This window comes from Chiloscyllium punctatum, chromosome 2 (assembly GCF_047496795.1).
Source record: "Chiloscyllium punctatum isolate Juve2018m chromosome 2, sChiPun1.3, whole genome shotgun sequence".
NCBI classification, from domain to species: Eukaryota; Metazoa; Chordata; class Chondrichthyes; order Orectolobiformes; family Hemiscylliidae; genus Chiloscyllium; species Chiloscyllium punctatum.
Genome location: NC_092740.1, coordinates 350,097 through 368,758, shown reverse-complemented (window position 1 = coordinate 368,758; position 18,662 = coordinate 350,097). Strand labels below are relative to the sequence as shown.

General features: G+C 45.6%; 1 protein-coding gene across 6 annotated transcripts in view; it reads left to right on the top strand.

The window, feature by feature from the left end:
* The window catches only part of LOC140493806 (nipped-B-like protein), a 523,989-nt gene that overhangs the window by 455,459 nt on the left and 49,868 nt on the right, over positions 1 to 18,662 (top strand). For all 6 annotated transcript variants that reach the window (XM_072592747.1, XM_072592718.1, XM_072592708.1 and 3 more), the window contains 2 exons: positions 11,235 to 11,425; positions 12,659 to 12,766. In XM_072592747.1, coding sequence (XP_072448848.1) covers positions 11,235 to 11,425; positions 12,659 to 12,766 — 299 coding nt within the window. The remainder of the gene's footprint in view (positions 1 to 11,234; positions 11,426 to 12,658; positions 12,767 to 18,662) is intronic.

The following is an 18,662-nucleotide window of genomic DNA, read 5'->3' as shown; positions in this document are numbered from 1 at the left end:
AATGTGACAGATGGAATACAATGTAGAAATTGTACTGCTGAAGTTGTATAAAGCTCTGTTCAGACCATATTTGGAATATTTTGAGCCGTTTTGGGCTCCATATTTAAGGATGGATGTGCTGGTGTTGGAGAGGGTCCAGAGGAAGTTTAAAGGAATGATTCTGGGGATGAAGGGCTTATCACAGGAGCATTTGAGGACTGTGGGACTGTATTTGGAGTTTAGAAGGATGAGAGGGATCTGATTAAAACTTATGGAATATGAGAGACCTGGGTAGAGTCAACGTGGAGAAAATATGTCGACTAGTAAGAGAGACTAGAACCCAAGGGCATAGCTTCGGTATGAAGGGGCGACCCTGTAGAACTGGAATATGAGGAATTTCTTCAGCCGGATATAGTGAATCTGTGGAACTCGTTGCTGCAGAAAACTGTGGAGTCCAATTCATTAAGTATAGTTAAGGTTATAGTTCAACAGGTTTATTTGAAATAATTTGTACAACACCTGGTGTTGTGATTTTTAACTTTGTCCACACCAGTCCAATGCTGGCACCTCCACATCAAGTATATTTAAGAGATAAATAGGTTCTTGATTAGTACGGGGTCGAAGGTTGTCGGGAGAATTGAGAAACATTTCGGCCATGATCGAAGCAGGGTTGAAAGGTAAAGCAGGGTCGATAGGCTTAATTCTTCTCCTTTTTCTTATGATCTTGTGATCCTCCTGCATCAGGCACAGAAATTAAGTGGGCAAGTGCCACAGGCAGTCAAAGTGGCAAACTATATCTTGGATTTGAGTACAGCAACAAAGATATCTTGCTGCACATAGTCAATCGGTGAGGCTAAACCTGGAACACTGTATGCAATTTTGATCTCCTTATCTGAGGAAGGATGCTCTTGTGATAGACTAAGTACAGCAAAGGTTTACCAAATTGATTCCTGGAATGACAACTGACAAGGCGAGAGAGAGTCCGTTACATCATATTCACGGGATTTTAGAAGCATTGGGGGGAAGGGGGGGGTCAGACCAGGGATCATAGTTTAAGAATAAGGAGCAAATCTTTTGGGACTAAGTTGTGGAAAACTTTCTTCACCCACAGAATGATGAGCCCGTGGAATTGTCTGCCTCAATGTGGTTGCAGCAAAAACATAATATTTTCAAGGAATTAGATTTGGGCAAGAGGGATCAAAGGGTATCGGAGAAAGTGGGGAACAGAGTACTGAGTTGGGTAATCAGTCATATTGATAGGCAGGGCAGGCTCAACAGGTTGAATGGCCAACTCCTTAGATTACATTACATTACTTAATGTGGAAACAGGCCCTCCGGCCCAACAAGTCCACACCGACCCTCCGGCCCAACAAGTCCACACCGACCCTCCGGCCCAACAAGTCCACACCGACCCTCCGGCCCAACAAGTCCACACCGACCCTCCGGCCCAACAAGTCCACACCGACCCTCCGGCCCAACAAGTCCACACCGACCCTCCGGCCCAACAAGTCCACACCGACCCTCCGGCCCAACAAGTCCACACCGACCCTCCGGCCCAACAAGTCCACACCGACCCTCCGGCCCAACAAGTCCACACCGACCCTCCGGCCCAACAAGTCCACACCGACCCTCCGGCCCAACAAGTCCACACCGACCCTCCGGCCCAACAAGTCCACACCGACCCTCCGGCCCAACAAGTCCACACCGACCCTCCGGCCCAACAAGTCCACACCGACCCTCCGGCCCAACAAGTCCACACCGACCCTCCGGCCCAACAAGTCCACACCGACCCTCCGGCCCAACAAGTCCACACCGACCCTCCGGCCCAACAAGTCCACACCGACCCTCCGGCCCAACAAGTCCACACCGACCCTCCGGCCCAACAAGTCCACACCGACCCTCCGGCCCAACAAGTCCACACCGACCCTCCGGCCCAACAAGTCCACACCGACCCTCCGGCCCAACAAGTCCACACCGACCCTCCGGCCCAACAAGTCCACACCGACCCTCCGGCCCAACAAGTCCACACCGACCCTCCGGCCCAACAAGTCCACACCGACCCTCCGGCCCAACAAGTCCACACCGACCCTCCGGCCCAACAAGTCCACACCGACCCTCCGGCCCAACAAGTCCACACCGACCCTCCGGCCCAACAAGTCCACACCGACCCTCCGGCCCAACAAGTCCACACCGACCCTCCGGCCCAACAAGTCCACACCGACCCTCCGGCCCAACAAGTCCACACCGACCCTCCGGCCCAACAAGTCCACACCGACCCTCCGGCCCAACAAGTCCACACCGACCCTCCGGCCCAACAAGTCCACACCGACCCTCCGGCCCAACAAGTCCACACCGACCCTCCGGCCCAACAAGTCCACACCGACCCTCCGGCCCAACAAGTCCACACCGACCCTCCGGCCCAACAAGTCCACACCGACCCTCCGGCCCAACAAGTCCACACCGACCCTCCGGCCCAACAAGTCCACACCGACCCTCCGGCCCAACAAGTCCACACCGACCCTCCGGCCCAACAAGTCCACACCGACCCTCCGGCCCAACAAGTCCACACCGACCCTCCGGCCCAACAAGTCCACACCGACCCTCCGGCCCAACAAGTCCACACCGACCCTCCGGCCCAACAAGTCCACACCGACCCTCCGGCCCAACAAGTCCACACCGACCCTCCGGCCCAACAAGTCCACACCGACCCTCCGGCCCAACAAGTCCACACCGACCCTCCGGCCCAACAAGTCCACACCGACCCTCCGGCCCAACAAGTCCACACCGACCCTCCGGCCCAACAAGTCCACACCGACCCTCCGGCCCAACAAGTCCACACCGACCCTCCGGCCCAACAAGTCCACACCGACCCTCCGGCCCAACAAGTCCACACCGACCCTCCGGCCCAACAAGTCCACACCGACCCTCCGGCCCAACAAGTCCACACCGACCCTCCGGCCCAACAAGTCCACACCGACCCTCCGGCCCAACAAGTCCACACCGACCCTCCGGCCCAACAAGTCCACACCGACCCTCCGGCCCAACAAGTCCACACCGACCCTCCGGCCCAACAAGTCCACACCGACCCTCCGGCCCAACAAGTCCACACCGACCCTCCGGCCCAACAAGTCCACACCGACCCTCCGGCCCAACAAGTCCACACCGACCCTCCGGCCCAACAAGTCCACACCGACCCTCCGGCCCAACAAGTCCACACCGACCCTCCGGCCCAACAAGTCCACACCGACCCTCCGGCCCAACAAGTCCACACCGACCCTCCGGCCCAACAAGTCCACACCGACCCTCCGGCCCAACAAGTCCACACCGACCCTCCGGCCCAACAAGTCCACACCGACCCTCCGGCCCAACAAGTCCACACCGACCCTCCGGCCCAACAAGTCCACACCGACCCTCCGAAGAGCAACGCACCCATTCCCTTACATTTACCCTTTCACCTAATACTACTGGCAATTTAGTATAGCCAATTCACCTGACCTGTACATTTTTGGACTGTGGGAGGAAACTCGCGCAGACACGGGGGAGAATGTGCAAACTCCACACAGACAGTTGCCTGTAGCGGGAATTGAACCCAGGCCTCTGGTGCTGTGAGACAGCATTGCTAACCACTGTGCTACCGTGCCACCCACTCCTATTTTCTTTGTTTTTAAGATAAAAGAAATGTTAAACAAGAATACATTATAAGCAAAACACACAGAACTGCAAATGCTAGATATTTGAAACAGAATGTAGTAGGTCTGAAAACGTCAGTTCTGATCAAGAGTCATTGAACCTGAAACATTTGACTCTGCTTTCAGTCCACAGACGCTGCCAGATCTGAACTAAATTATGTTAGATTAAATGATGGGCTGCAAAAATGTCATTACTGACATCAGAGAAGGATATAAATGCACCCTATTCCCTTTATCCAAGCAATGTTTTTACCCACCTCAATGAGGAGTTACCTGTATCTCCATAGTTAGGTTCCTTCCTCAGACTCAATTTGCACAGCTTTGAATCTGTTTCCTTCCAGTGAATTTCTGTGCTACTATTAGGTGTAGGTTTTTTTTTCCTTTCAGCTGATTTCCCTCCTCAGAAACCGAAACAAATAACAATCTAAACTCACTACGACTTCAAAGTAAATACATGAGTTTCCTAAAATGAGTATATCACCTTCTTTAATGCAGTTAAGGTGAGGCAATAAATGCTGGCATAGCCAGTGGTGCCAGCATTTCATTAAAAGAAACTTACCTTGCCCCTACCCACCTTAATGCACAAAATACAAAGCATAAATTCAGCTTAATTATATTTTATTCCTAGCATTAGCAGCAGAGAGCTGAAATAATAAAACAAATTTTGGAGAAGATTTGTGGCTCAGGTAGTAAGTTTGCTCGCTGAGCTGGTGGATTTGTTTTCAGACTTTTCGTCACCATGATCATCAGTGAGCCTCCGATGAAATGCAGGCGTCCTGTCCCACTTGCTATTTATTTGTCTTGGTCTGTTGTGGTTATGTAATAAAACAAAACTGAAAAGATTCAGGTCAGTTAGCATCTTTGAGAAATTTCCACATTTTGACGATGTTATGGACCAGGGCAGACCCCCTCAAAACATTTTAAGAAAGTAACCCAGAACCTAACTTTTCTAGTTGTTTTAAGCAGATAGAAGGTGAATATTCCAGGAGCATTGCAGCTAATCAAACCACTCTGTTTTAAACAAAACAGTTTATTTACACACGAACAAAAGAAAACTGAATTTAGAATAACATAACTGTTTGAAAACCCAACTAACATAAAAACGCAACATAACAAAGAACAGTTCCAATTTCCTGCAACATCCCATAAACGCACCCCTTGGCAAAAAAAGGTACATTTAAACACCGGAGAGAGATGTCAGAGAGAGAGAGAGAGAGAGGATTACCATGGAGCTGTTTCTTTGGCTCCCCAGGTAAAACTAACCCTAAACTAGAAAAAAAAACCCTGAACTGCAAGAACTGGCCACTTCCCTTTCATTGTTCAAGTATTTTTAAAAGAAAACAGGAAAGTCTTTTCTGATTGTTGATTTAGGCAGCATCTGTTAGCCATTATTAAAGTAGCCAGTTCAGATATTTCAGCACCTCTGCCTTTACGACATCTCTCAAGAAAAGAACGGAATAACCTTATTAAAGGAGCAGCCATCTTCACGATTTACAACATTGTTGTTTCAGAAATCTACTTTTCTAAATCTAATTTCTGACCTTTCACAACTTTTAAAATAAATTGCAACCTCATTTTTTTTTCTAAATTCAATTGTGGAATGTGGGTTTTGCTGGTTGGTTCAGCATTTATTGCCCATCCCTAATTGCCCCTTGAGAAAGTAGTGGTGAGCTACTGTCTTGAACCACTGCAGTCCACATGAAGGGAATTCCAGGACTTTTAACTCAACAACACTGAAGAAACAGTTAATATATTTCCAAGTTATTGGCTTGGAGGAGAACTTGAAGGCATTGGTGTGCCTACATATCTGCTGTCTTTGTCCTTCTGGTTGGTAGTGTTTGTGCATTTGGATGGTGGTGTCACAGGATCTTTGGTGAATTTCTGCAGTACATCTTGTCGATGGTGCACAATCCTGTTGTTACTGGGTGTCAGTGATGGAGTGACTGAGTGATTGTTGATGTGCTGATCAAGCAGACTCTTATGTTCTGGATGGTGTCAAGCTTCTTAAATGCTGCCCTCATCCAGGCAAGTGGGTACTCTTTCATTACCCTGCTGAATTGTGCTTTCTAGATGGTGGATAAGTTTTGGGAAGCCAAGAGCTGAGTTACTTACTGTCATTTTCTTAGTATTTTGTCTCTTGCAGCCACTATATTTATACCGATGGTCCAATTTAGTTTCTGGCCAATGGTAATCTCTGGGATATAGTTAATTGCTGAAAATCTGTTGCTGGAAAAGCGCAGCAGGTCAGGCAGCATCCAAGGAGCAGGAGAATCGACATTTCGGGCATGAGCCTTTCTTCAGGAATCTGATTCCTGAAGAAGGGCTCATGCCTGAAACGTCAATGATGCTGCCTGACCTGCTGCGCTTTTCCAGCAACACATTTTCAGCTCTGATCTGCAGTCCTCACTTTCTCCTTGATATAGTTAATTGGCAAGGTTCAGTGATACATCCATGGAATATCAAGGGGTGATGTCTGATCTTGGAGATGGCAATTGTGCAGCACACTTGCCACTTGACAGCTTAAACCTGGATAGTGTTAATGTATTTGGTCAACAGGTTTATTTAAAAGCACGAGCTTTTAGAGCATTGCTCCTTTATCAGGTGTAGTGAGAGAGGAGGCATCAGACACACAATTTATAAGTAAAAGGTCAAAGGGTCTTTGAAGGAGTTCGAAAGGAGATGCAGGTTTCAACTGATTAAAATGCAAATCCCAGAATCTCTTTCAAGTCACTGCCCCAAGGTAACTATTTTGTCAGTGTATTCAGGAGGGGACACCTTGGACAAGCAATGCATTTTAGGTGTCAGACCTTTTTAGAATCTGTCTGTGTTTTAACTTGGAGTCAGACTGGTCGTATTTCCAAAGCAGGAATTTTTAAAATGACACGCTGACTGTCTACAAATTGTGTGCTTTTTGAGCACAATAGAATGTATCTGCAAATGCAAATCAATTCCCGTAGATTTGTATGTATGAGTGAGAGGAAGAGAGAGAGAGCGGGGATGAGAGTGAGGGGAAGAGAGAGCGAGTGGGGGCTGCTTGTGAGGGGCAAGGCGAGAGGGTACGAGTGTATGAGGCAAGGTGGGTGAGACAGGTGGGTCACCTGTAGTGTGACATGAACCCAAGGTCCTGGTTGAGGCCACCCTGAGGGTACCAAACTTGGCCATCAGCCTCTACTCAGCAACTCTGCATTGTTGTGTGTCCCAAAGTCTGCTTTGGAGGATATTTACCTGAAGATCTGTGACTGAATGTCCTCGACGGCTGAAGTGTTCCCCAACTTGGAGGGAACATCCCTGTCTAGCAATTGTTGCATGGTATCCATTCATCCGTTGTTGTAGTGTCTGCTTCATCTTGCCAATATGCAATACCTTGGGCATCCTTGCCTGCAGTATATGAGAGAGACCATATTGGCAGAGTCACATGAGTATCTGCCCTACATGTGGTGTGAGATGTTCGTATCTGTGTTGATGACATGTCTTGCAGAGGTTGCCATGGCAGATTTGTGTGGTGTTATGGTCGATGTCATGATGGCTGGGTATTTGTTGTAAACGGTCTGTTTGATGTTTGGTAGTTGTTCGAAGGCAAGAAGAGGTGGTGCGGGGCAGATCTTGGTGAGGTGCTCATTGCCACTGATGATGTGATGTATGCTGCAATGAACATGGAATACTCCAGGGAATACTGCATTTGAACACAGGCTACTTCAATATCTGAGGAGTTATGTATGGTGTTGAACTTTGTGCAATCACCAGCGAACATCTCCAACTTCTGACTTTTAAAATGAAATGGCTGAAGATGTTTGGTCCTAGGTCGCTACCCTGAGGAACTCCACAAGAGATGTCCTGGAGCTGGAATGACTGGCCTCGAAAAACCTCAAGAGTCCCTGGGTCCTGATAGGATTTATCCCAGAATATTGAGGAAGGCACGAGGACAAATTGCTGGAGCATTGACAGACATCTTTGTATCCTCTTTGGCCACAACTGGAGAATACCTAAGTCTAGGTTAGAGTGGTACAGAAAAGCACAGCAGGTTAGGCAGCATCCGAGGAGCAGGGAAATTGACATTTCGGGCAAAAGCCCTTCAATCAGGAATTGTTCATTTCTGATGTAGGGCTTTTGCCCGAAACATCGATTTTCCTGCTCCTCAGATGCTACCTGACCTGCTGTGCTTTTCCAGCGCTACTCTAATCTAGAGTCTGATTTCCAGCATCTGCAGTCCTCACTTTTGCCTGGAGAATACCTAATGTTATCCCATTGTTTAAGAAGCATAGCAGGAATGATCCAGGAAGATACAGGCCCGTGACCCTCATGTCAGTAGTAAGGAAGTTATTGGAAAAGATTCTTGGGGACAAGATCTATATGCATTTGGTGCTAATGGACTTATTAGCGATAGGCAGCATGCTTTGGCACGAGGAAGATTGTGCCGCACTAACTTAATTGAGTTTTTTTTTGAGAAGGTGACGAAGATGATTGATGAGGAAAAAGCAATTGATGTTGTCTACATGGACTTCAGTAAAGCCTTTGACAAGGTCCCTCATGGCAGACAGGTGCAAAAGGTGAAGTCACATGTATCAGGGTGACCTGGCAAGATGGATACGAAACTGGCTTAGTAATAGGAGACAGAGGGTAGCGGTGGAAGGATGCTTTTCGGAATGGAGGTTTGTGATAGGTGATTGTGACACATGGGTCAGTGTTGGGACCTCTGGTCTACATGAATGATATGGAGGAAACGTAGCTGGTCTAATTAGTAAGTTTGCAGACGATTCAAAGATTAATGGAGTTGCAGATAGTGAGGAGGATTGTCAGAAGATACTGCAGGATATAGATCAGTTGGAGGCATGGGCAGGAAGATGCTAGATGGAGTTTAATCCAGACAAGTGTGAGGTGATGTATTTTGTAAGGTCAGGTACAGGTGGGAATTATACAGTGAATAGCAGCACCCTTTGGAGTATTGCTATGCAGGGGCTCTGGGTGTGCAGGTCCACAGATCATTGAAGGTGGCAGTGCAGGTAGATAAGCTAGTGAAAAAGGCCTATGGCATGTTTGCCTTCATTGGAGGGGGCATTGAGAATAAGGATGGACAAGTTATGCTGCAGCTTTGTAGAATTTTAATTAGGCCACACTTGGAATATTGTGTATAGTTCTAGTCACCATATGACCAGAAAGATGTGGATGTTTTTGAGAGGGTACAGAAAAGGTTTACAAGAATGCTGCCTGTTCTGGGTGATTTTAACTATGAAGAAAGATTGGATAGACTGGGTTGGTTTTCACTGGAACACGAAGTTGAGGGGTGACCTAGTGGAAGTTTATAAGCTTGTGAATGGCATTGATGAGGTGGAAAGCATGAGGCTTTTTCCCGGGTGAACAGGTCAATTACTGGGGCACACAGGTTTAAGGTGTAGAGGATGGAGTTGAAAACAGATATTCAAGGCAGGTTTTTCTCAGAGTAGTGAGTGCCTAGAGCATGCTGCCAGACAAGGTGTTGGAAGTAGCACTCAAGAACCTGAATGAGTACATGAATAGGAAGTGAATAGAGGGGTACGGATCCTGTCACTGAAGATTAGTTTTAGTATGAAAGGGCAAAAATGTGTCAGCGCAGGCATGGAGGCCAAAGGGCATGTTCCTGTGCTGTATTCTTTTTCGGATTTTCCTATGTGCCAGTTATGACTCCAACTACTGGAGTATGTTCCCTCAATTCAGTCAGAAATGACCTTGATGTCAAGGGCTGTCGCTGTCACCTAACCTCTGGAATTTAGTTCTTTTGTCCACATATGACTCAAGACTGTAATGTGGTCAGAAGCTGAGTTGTCCTAGTAGAACCGAAACGGGATGTCAGTCAGTATGTTATTGCTTAGTAAGAGCTGTCTGATAGCACTGTTGGAGGTGAGGTGATAACCTAGTGGTATCAGCATAGTCCCAGTTAATGATCTGGGGACCCAGGTTTGAATTCTGGCACACCTTCCTGCAGTTCCTCGTTTGAACCAGGCTTAATCCCCTTTGTTGTTGGTATTTATGCTGGGCCATGAGGTTGCAGATGGTTTCAAAGTGCAGTTCGGCTGCTGCTGATGGTCCTCAGCGCCTCATGAATTGCTCGATCTGTTCAAAGTCTGACCCATTTAGCAATGTGAAAGTGCCATACAACACAATGCAGGTTAGTATTAATATGAAGATGCTGAAAAATGTGTTGCTAGAAAAGCTGGAACCCTCCTCATTCCTGAAGAAGGGCTTATGCCCGCAACGTCGATTCTCCTGCTCCTTGGATGCTGCCTGACCTCTGCGCTTTTCCAGCAACGCATTTTTCAGCTCTGATCTCCAGGATCTGCAGTCCTCACTTTCTCCCTTAATATTAAGATGGGACTTTTTCCCCACAAGAACTGTGCAGTGGTCACTCTTATCAATACTATTCCTGGACAAATGCCTCTGCAGCAGGCAGACTGGTGAGGTGAGTGAGGTATGCTTATCTCTCGTTATCCTTAGATTAGTCTATAGACCCATTCTAGCAGCTATATACTTGTAAGACTCAATTAGCTCAATCAGTAGTGCTGCTGCTCAGCCACCTTTCCTGTTGGTAAATGAAAGCAGGAACTGACTGCATAAGACCAAAGAAAAAGGAACAAGAAAGGCTGTTCGGCAGAGTTAAACAGAGAAGCAATGAGCAGAGAAGAAACTGAACTGCTCCAGTTTCAGATTCTGACATGACCAGAAAAATCCAACTCTAACAACATTCAAAAACCTTGCTACTATCCAGGACAAAGCAGCCTACTTGACCCCATCTAACTCTTTCAGTGCTTAGGCCCTCCACCTCCAACACATATGGCAGCACTGTATATCATCTATCAGGTGCACTGCAACATCTTAAGGCTCCCTCAGTGATACCTTCTGAATATGTTACCTCTTAACATCTGGAACACGCAAATCAGAATGCTATCGCTTGTAAGCTCCTTTCCAAAGCCACTCACCAAACTGATTTGTAATTAAATCAATGTTTCTTCACTGTCAATGGGAGAGGTTCCTGGAAATCCCTTTCTAACAACATTATGGATGTACCTCAAGGAGTGCACCAATTCAAGATGGTAGCTCATCAACATCATCTCAATCGGGAATGGGCAGTTTATGCTTGCCCAACCAGTAGTGCCCAAATCCCTTTACTTACTTATGTTTTTGAAAGTACTAAGCGGTAAACTGACACATTCCAGACAAATATTAACCTTGGTCTCTGGCTGAAATGGAATACAACCTTTGAAGAGTGAGGAAATATGATGTGTGTGAATGAGAGAGCCATTTTGCAAAAGGTGTAACCACAGGCGTTAGAGAATGCGTGTTGCAATCTTAGCATGGAGTAAGAGTTGAATTCATGTAATTTGGGGAGGGACATTGTTTGCTCTCTCAGGGAACTGAAGGATTTTGAGAGCAGGCAAGAAAGTGAAGTTGAAGTCCAAAATCAGCCATCATATTAAATGGTGGAATTAGCTCAACATACCATATGATCTATTCCTAGTTCTTATGTCCTTGAGGAGTGCAACAAATATTTGTATTAGGCATACTCTGTAGAATTAACTCTTTCTTTTCTCACAGGGAAGAAAGTGTCCAAACAGGAAGATCTAAAGGAGATGGGTGATATTTCCTCAGGGATGAGCAGTTCCATCATGCAGCTCTACCTCAAACAGGTTCTGGAAGCTTTTTTCCACACACACTCTCCTGTGCGCCACTTTGCACTTAATGTTATTGCTCTGACGTTAAACCAGGGATTGGTCCACCCTGTCCAAGTAAGTTATGTTTATGTGTTGACATCCGTGATTGCTGCATCTTGTTTTACCATTTCATGTGCATTAAATGTTTAGAGCATGTTTAAACATTGTTGCAACCATTGCACTTCATTACTCTTTTTGAGCATATTGCTAAGTGCTTTTTTTCTGATCACCATTATTTCTGTCAGGGTTTCTTTGAAATCAAAATTTCCTATTGAAAAACTGTTTTTTGAAAAACAAAAACTTTGCGAATGATTTATCATAACTAATTGAAAGGGTGTGTCTTAAATAAATTGTAGAAAGTTGTTGAAGGTTCTGCATGATGCTTTTGCAGGAACCTCAAGTATGTTGCAAATGCTTCGCAATTCAGTAACATTGCCCAATGCAGTTGGTCAATCAGTTTACAGTGCTATTTATCTGTGGTTCAATGTAGTCTGTACTACCATTTCTCAGATCTCTACACAGCAACCTAGGTAGCTGCCCAGTGAAACAGGCGAGGTCTTCCTGTCGCCAAGCATGTTTTTTTGCTTATCCATAATTGCGCCAAGTTGATATGGATCTTGGACTATAAGATGCAGAAGTAGGTCATTTGGCCCATCAAATCTGCACTGCCATTCAATAAAATCATGGTTGATCTGTTAATCCTCGACTCTTCTTGCCTGTCTTTTCCCCATAACCCATGATTCCTATATTGGTCATGAGACTATTAAACATAGAACCATCTTGAGCTGTTTCCATCTTCATACCGATGGTGCTGATGTAACGATGATATATCCACAATATTGACCAAGCAAAGATGGTGGAATGGCAGCATTGTGTCCAATTCAAGGCAGACCTGGAAGTTATTGTGTTCACAACAGCTCCTTGTTCCTGGTGGAGGTGACTGGGTAGGTTCTTGCTATTGAAATAATTTTTGAGAGTAGCTGACATGTAGTTTTTTGGTGCAATAACAGTGTGTTCAATGGCAACATGGTTAGTGCACAGAATATTGGCCAAGGAAGTGACACTATCCGATATCGTCATAAGTTTCACTGATGTTCTACTCTCATTTAGGCACTGGTGAGTGTTCTATCATTGCTTCTGTCCCGTTATTACAGCAATGGTGGTTTGTCCAACTTTTCAGTGACTGTAGAGCGTATAGGCATTAATGGATTAAGAGTCTCCACTTTCTAGTATTATGGAGGCTGCGCACCAGTTTGCATGATTTATAAGTGCTTCCTTTTTATGTCCTTGTTTGTTTCCTTTGGACAGTGTGTGCCATATTTGATTGCCATTGGGACAGATCCAGAATCAACAATGCGCAACAAATCAGATCAACAGCTGGTGGAAATAGATAAAAAGTACACAGGATTTGTACATGTAAGTGACTCCCTCCCTTTGCCAGGTTATTCTGAATTAGCAGTCATTAAGGTGTCAGCTTTCGTTCAACATAGGCATTCCTCCCCATGTCAAAAGTTAGTAGGTTCAAGTGTTGCTTGACAGAATTGACCATCTAATTGAGACTGAAATTTTAGTACTGAAATGTTTTAGTGCTGTCATGGTGCCACCTTCCCAATGAAATGACAAACTGAGGCCCAGAGTCACTTTTAAAAGGCCTTGTAGCACAATATAAAAAGACAAATGTTCATGATCATTCTTATTATTCTCTCTGTTTCAACTAATATTATAATACACAAAGAAAATATCAGTTCATGTATCTCACTTTGTGTGACCTTGCTGTTCATAAATGGGCTCCTGCAATTCCTACATTAAAACGGTTGTGAAATGTCTCAAGGTTGGAACAGGCATTAAATGCTGCCTGGCTTGCTGTGTTCTTCCAGCCTCCTGTTTGTCTACTTTAGATTCCAGCATCTGTAGTTTTCTTTTTCTGTCGGTAATTAAATAAATGCTGATCAGTTTAGAATTAGAAGTTATTTAAAAAGGCTGAGGGTAAAGCTATTTAACTAGATGATTTCTAATTTATGGGAGTTGAATAGGTATCTAAGAACAAAAAAGAACAAAGAAAATTCACAGCCCAGGAACAGGCCCTCCAAGCCGGAGCCGATCCAAATGTACTGTTTAAACCTGTCGCCAAATTCCTAAGTATCTGTATCCCTCTGCACCCCACCTACTCATGCATCAGTCCAGACACATCTGAAATGAATCTACCATGCCTTCTCTACTACTTCTGCTGGCAACGCGTTCCAGACACTCACTACCCTCTGTGTAAAGTACTTGCCACGTGTATCCCCATTAAACTTTTCACCTGTCACCTTGAAAGTGTGACCTCTCATTATTGATTCCTTCACCCTGGGGAAAAAGCTTTACCTCTATCTACCCTTCTATACCCTTCATGATTTTGTACACCTCAATCTCCTTCTTTCTAATGAAAATTAACCTAACCTACTCAACCTCTCTTCATAGCTAGCGCCTTCCATACCAGGCAATCCTCATAAACCTTCTCTGCACTCTCTCCAAAGCGTCCACATCCTTTTGGTAACGTGGCAACCAGAACTGAACACAGTATTTCAAATGCGGCCGAACCAAGGCTGTATACAATTTAACATGACCTGCCAGCTCTTATACTCAATACCCCGTCCGATGAAGGTAAGCATACCATATGCCGCCTTGTCCACTCTATCCACCTGTGCAGCAACCTTCAGGGTACAGTGGACCTGCACTCCCAGATATTTCTGCTCATCGTCTTTTCTCAAGGCTCTTCTGCTCACTATAATTCGCTCTAGAATTATACTTCCCAAAATGCATCACCTCACATTTGCCTGGATTGAACTCCATCTTCCACTTCTCCGCCCAACTCTCCAGTCTGTCTATATCCTCCTGTATTCTTTGACTGTCCCCATGCTTTCTGCTACTCCACCAATCTTCGTGTCATCTGCAAACTTGCTCATCATACCAACAGTGCCCTCTCCCAGATCATTTATGTATATTACAAACAACAGTGGTCCCAGCACTGACCCCTGTTGTACACCACTATCACCTTTCTCCATTTCGAGAAACATCTTTCAACTACTACTCTCTGTCTCCTTTTGCTCAACCAATTCTTTATCCACCTGCTAGAACACCCTGCACACCATGTGACTTCACTTTCTCTACTAGTTTACCATGGCCAACCTTATCAAACGCCTTACTGAAGTCCATGTATATGACATCAACAGCCCTTCCTTCATCTATCAACTTGGTTACTTCCTCAAAGAACTCTGTTAAGTTGGTACGGTATGATATCTCAGACAACATGATTTTGTGCATAATTGGTAAGCCCATTCTTTTCCAAATATAAATAGATTTTATCCATCAGTACCTTCTCCAACTTTCCCACTACTGACGTCAGGCTCACTCGTCTGTAATTACCAGGAATATCCCTACAACCCTCCTTATACAGGGAGACAACATGAGCAACCCTCCAGTCCTCTGGCACCTCACCTGTGTTTAAGGATGCTACAAAGATAACTGTCAGGGACCCAGCTATTTCCTCTCTCGCCTCCCTCAGCAACCAGGATAGATCCCATCTGGACCTGGGGATTTGTCCACCTTAATAACCTCTAGCCTACCCAACACATCTTTCCTACTTATGTCAATGTGATCCAGAGTAATCAAACTTCTAACTATAATCTGAGCTATCATCATGTCCCCCTCCTCAGTGAACACATGCAAAATAATCATTGAGAATCTCACCCATTTTCTCAGGTTCAAGACACAGCCTTCCTTCCTTATCCTTTAGTGGACCAACCTTTTCTCTAGTTACCCACCTGCTTCTTATATAAGAATAAAATGCTTTGGGATTCTCCTTAATTCTGTTAGCTAAAGCTATTTCATGACCCCTTTTAGCCCACTTGATTCCTCGTTTAAGACTGGTCTTACTCTTCCGATATTCCTCCAGGGCCCGTTCTGTCCTTAGCTTCCTGGACCTTATGTACATTTCCCTTTTCCTCTTGGCTAGTTGTATGATTTCTCCTGTCATCCACGGTTCACGAATCTTGTCTTTCCTGTCCTTTGCTTTCAAGGGACATGCCTATCCTGCACGATCTTTAACCTACCTTTGAAAGCCTCCCATAAAGCAAAGGTGGACTTTCCTTCAAATAGCTGTGTCCAATCCACATTTCCCAGCTCCTGCCTAATTTTGATATAATTGGCCTTGGCCCAGTTTAGTAATCTTTCCTTAGAACCACTCTCATCTTTGTCACTGAGTATTCTAAAACTTACAGAATTGTGGTCACTATTCCCAAATAAATCCCCCACTGCAACTTCTATCACCTGGCCTGGCTCATTCAATACCAGGTCCAATATGGCCCTTTCCCTCATTGGATTATTAACATACTGTTCTAGAAAACTCTCCTGGACGCTTCTTACAAATTCTGCCCCATCCAGACCTCTGACACGAAGTGTATCCCAGTCAATGTTGGGAAAATTAAAATCTCCCATCACCACCACCCTGTTGCATCTAATTCAGGTGATTCTAGTAAATGATCAGAGGGGGAGAGAAAGGTCTTTGAAAGTGGGAGCTTGCTGGATAGCTAAAGATATAGGTGATAAAAGAAATTGAATTGGGAAGGTTATGAGTACCAGACCATAATGTGGTTCAGAATTGAATAGAATGTAAAACACAAAGAGAAGTGATAACAGGGAATCCTAGTCTTTTATAAAGGTTCAGCAAAATAGTAGATGAGAGGGTGGCACAATGGCTCAGTAGTTCGATTCCACCCTCGGGCAACTGTTTGTGTGGAGTTTGCACATTGTCCCCCTGTCTGCATGGGTTTCCTCCAAGTGCTCCGGTTCCATGTCTCAATCCAATGATGTGCAGGTTAGTGAATTGGCCATGCTAAATTGCCCATAGTGTTTAGGGATATGTGGGTTAGGTGCATTAATCAGGGGTAAATATAGAGGAATGGGTTTGGGTGGGATACTATTCAGAGGGTTAGTATTGACTTGTTGGGCCAAAGGCCTGTTTCCACACTGTAGGGATTCTATGATCTATGATTCTATGAGCATGAGGTCAATCGAGAACCTAAAAGAGATTTTATCGCACAGACAGGAGACATAGTTAAGATACTGGATTAGTGGTGCTGGAAGAGCACAGCAGTTCAGGCAGCATCCAAGGAGCAGCAAAAGCCCTTCATCAGGAATAAAAGCAGTGAGCCTGAAGCGTGGAGAGATAAGCTAGAGGAGGGTGGGGGTGGGGAGAAAGTAGCATAGAGTAGGTGAGTGGGGGAGGGGATGAAGGTGATAGGTCAGGGAGGAGAGGGTGGAGTGGATAGGTGGAAAAGGAGATAGGCAGGTAGGGCAAGTCGTGGGGACAGTGCTGAGCTGGAAGTTTGGAACTAGGGTGAGGTGGGGGAAGGGGAAATGAGGAAGCTGTTGAAGTCCACATTGCCCTGGGGTTGAAGTGTTCTGAGGCAGAAGATGAGGTGTTCTTCTTCCAGGCGTCCGGTGGTGAGGGAGCGGCGGCGAAGGACGCCCAGGACCTCCATGTGGGAGGGGAGTTGAAATGTTGGGCCACGGGGCAGTGTGGTTGATTGGTGCAGGTGTCCCGGAGATGTTCCCTAAAGCGCTCTGCTAGGAGGCGCCCAGTCCCCTATAGCTGGGTCCCTCAGGTCCCGTTTATACCTTTCCTCTCTCACCTTAAACCGATGCCCTCCAGTTTTGGACTTCCCTACCATGGGCAAAAGACTTTGGGTATTCAAGGTTTTCTAAACCTCTATTAGGGCACCCCTCCGCCTCCAACACTCCAGGTAAAATAACCTCTGTCTCTCCAGCCTCTCCCTATAGCTCAAACCCTCCAACCCTGGCAACATCCTTGTAAATCTTTCTGAACCCTTTCAAGTTTCACAAGGAGACCAGAGCTGGACACTGTATTCCAAAAATGGCCATACCAATGTTCTGTACAGCTGAACATGATCTCCCAACTCTTAGTTTCATGCATGACCAATAAAAGGCTCGCATACCTTCTTCGCACTACCTTATCTACGTGTAACTCCACTTTCAAGGAACTATGAACATGCATCCCAAGGTCTCTGTTCGGCATACTTACTATTAAGTGTAGAACCCTTGCCCTGATTTGTCTTGCTAAAACACAACATCTCTCATTTATCTAAATTAAACTCCATCTGCCACTTCTTGGATCGTTGGTCCATCTGATCAAGATCTCATTGTACTCCCAGATAACCTTCTTTGCTGTCCACTACACCTCCAATTTTGGTGTCATCTGCAAATTTACTAAATGTACCTCCTACATTCACATCCAAATCTTTTATATAAATGACAAAAAGCAGTGGATCCAGCACCAATCCTTGCGGGTCACAGGTTCCATTCAAAAAAGCAACCCTCCTCCACCATCCCTTGTCTCCTACCTTCAAACCAAAGTTATATCCAACTGGCTGGCTAGCTCTCCCTGGTTTCCATGTGATCTACCTTGCTAACCAGTCTACTGTGCAGAATCTTGTCAAGTGCCTTGCTAAATTCCATATAGCCAACGTCTACCACTCTTCAATTTTCTTTGTCATTTCTTCAAAACTTCAAGTTAATGAGACTGGATTTCCCATGCACAAAGCCATCTTGATGATCCCTATTCAGTCTTTGCCTTTCCAAATACATGTAAATCCTGTCCCTGAGAACCCCTCCAGCAATTTATCCACCACTTGTGTGGCCTGTAGGCTTGCTGGTCTGTAGTTCCCTGGCTTTTCCTTACCCCCTTTCTTAAGTAGCAGCCCACAATTAGCCAACCTCCAGTCTTTCGGCACCTCTCCCATCGCTATCAGTGATACAAATATCTCAGCAAGGAACTCAGCAACCACTTCTCTCACTTCCCACAAAGTTCTAGGGGACACCTGATCAGCGCTCAGGGACCTGTGTTGAACCACTGGAGATGGAAAAGATATTAAATGACTATTTCTGGTCAGTTTTTACTGTGTAGGAAGGAATTGAGGCTGGAGACCTCGGGGAATTAAATTTTAAGGTTTTAAAAACAGTTCACATTGCAGAAAAGGAAGTTCTGGTGGTCTTAGAACATGTAACAGTGGATATATTTTTAGGACCTGGTCTGGCACATCCCAGGCTGTTGTCAGAAATTAGGGAAGAAATTGTGGGGACCCATGAAGAAATACTTGCATCATCTATAAATGTGGGTGAGATGCCAGATGACTGGAGCATCGCTAATGTTGTGCCTTTGTTTAAAAAGGGATGTAAGGAGAAGCCTGGGGACTATAGACCTGTGAGCCTGACTTCATTGGTGGGTAGGTTGTTGGAGGTGATTCTGAAAGAT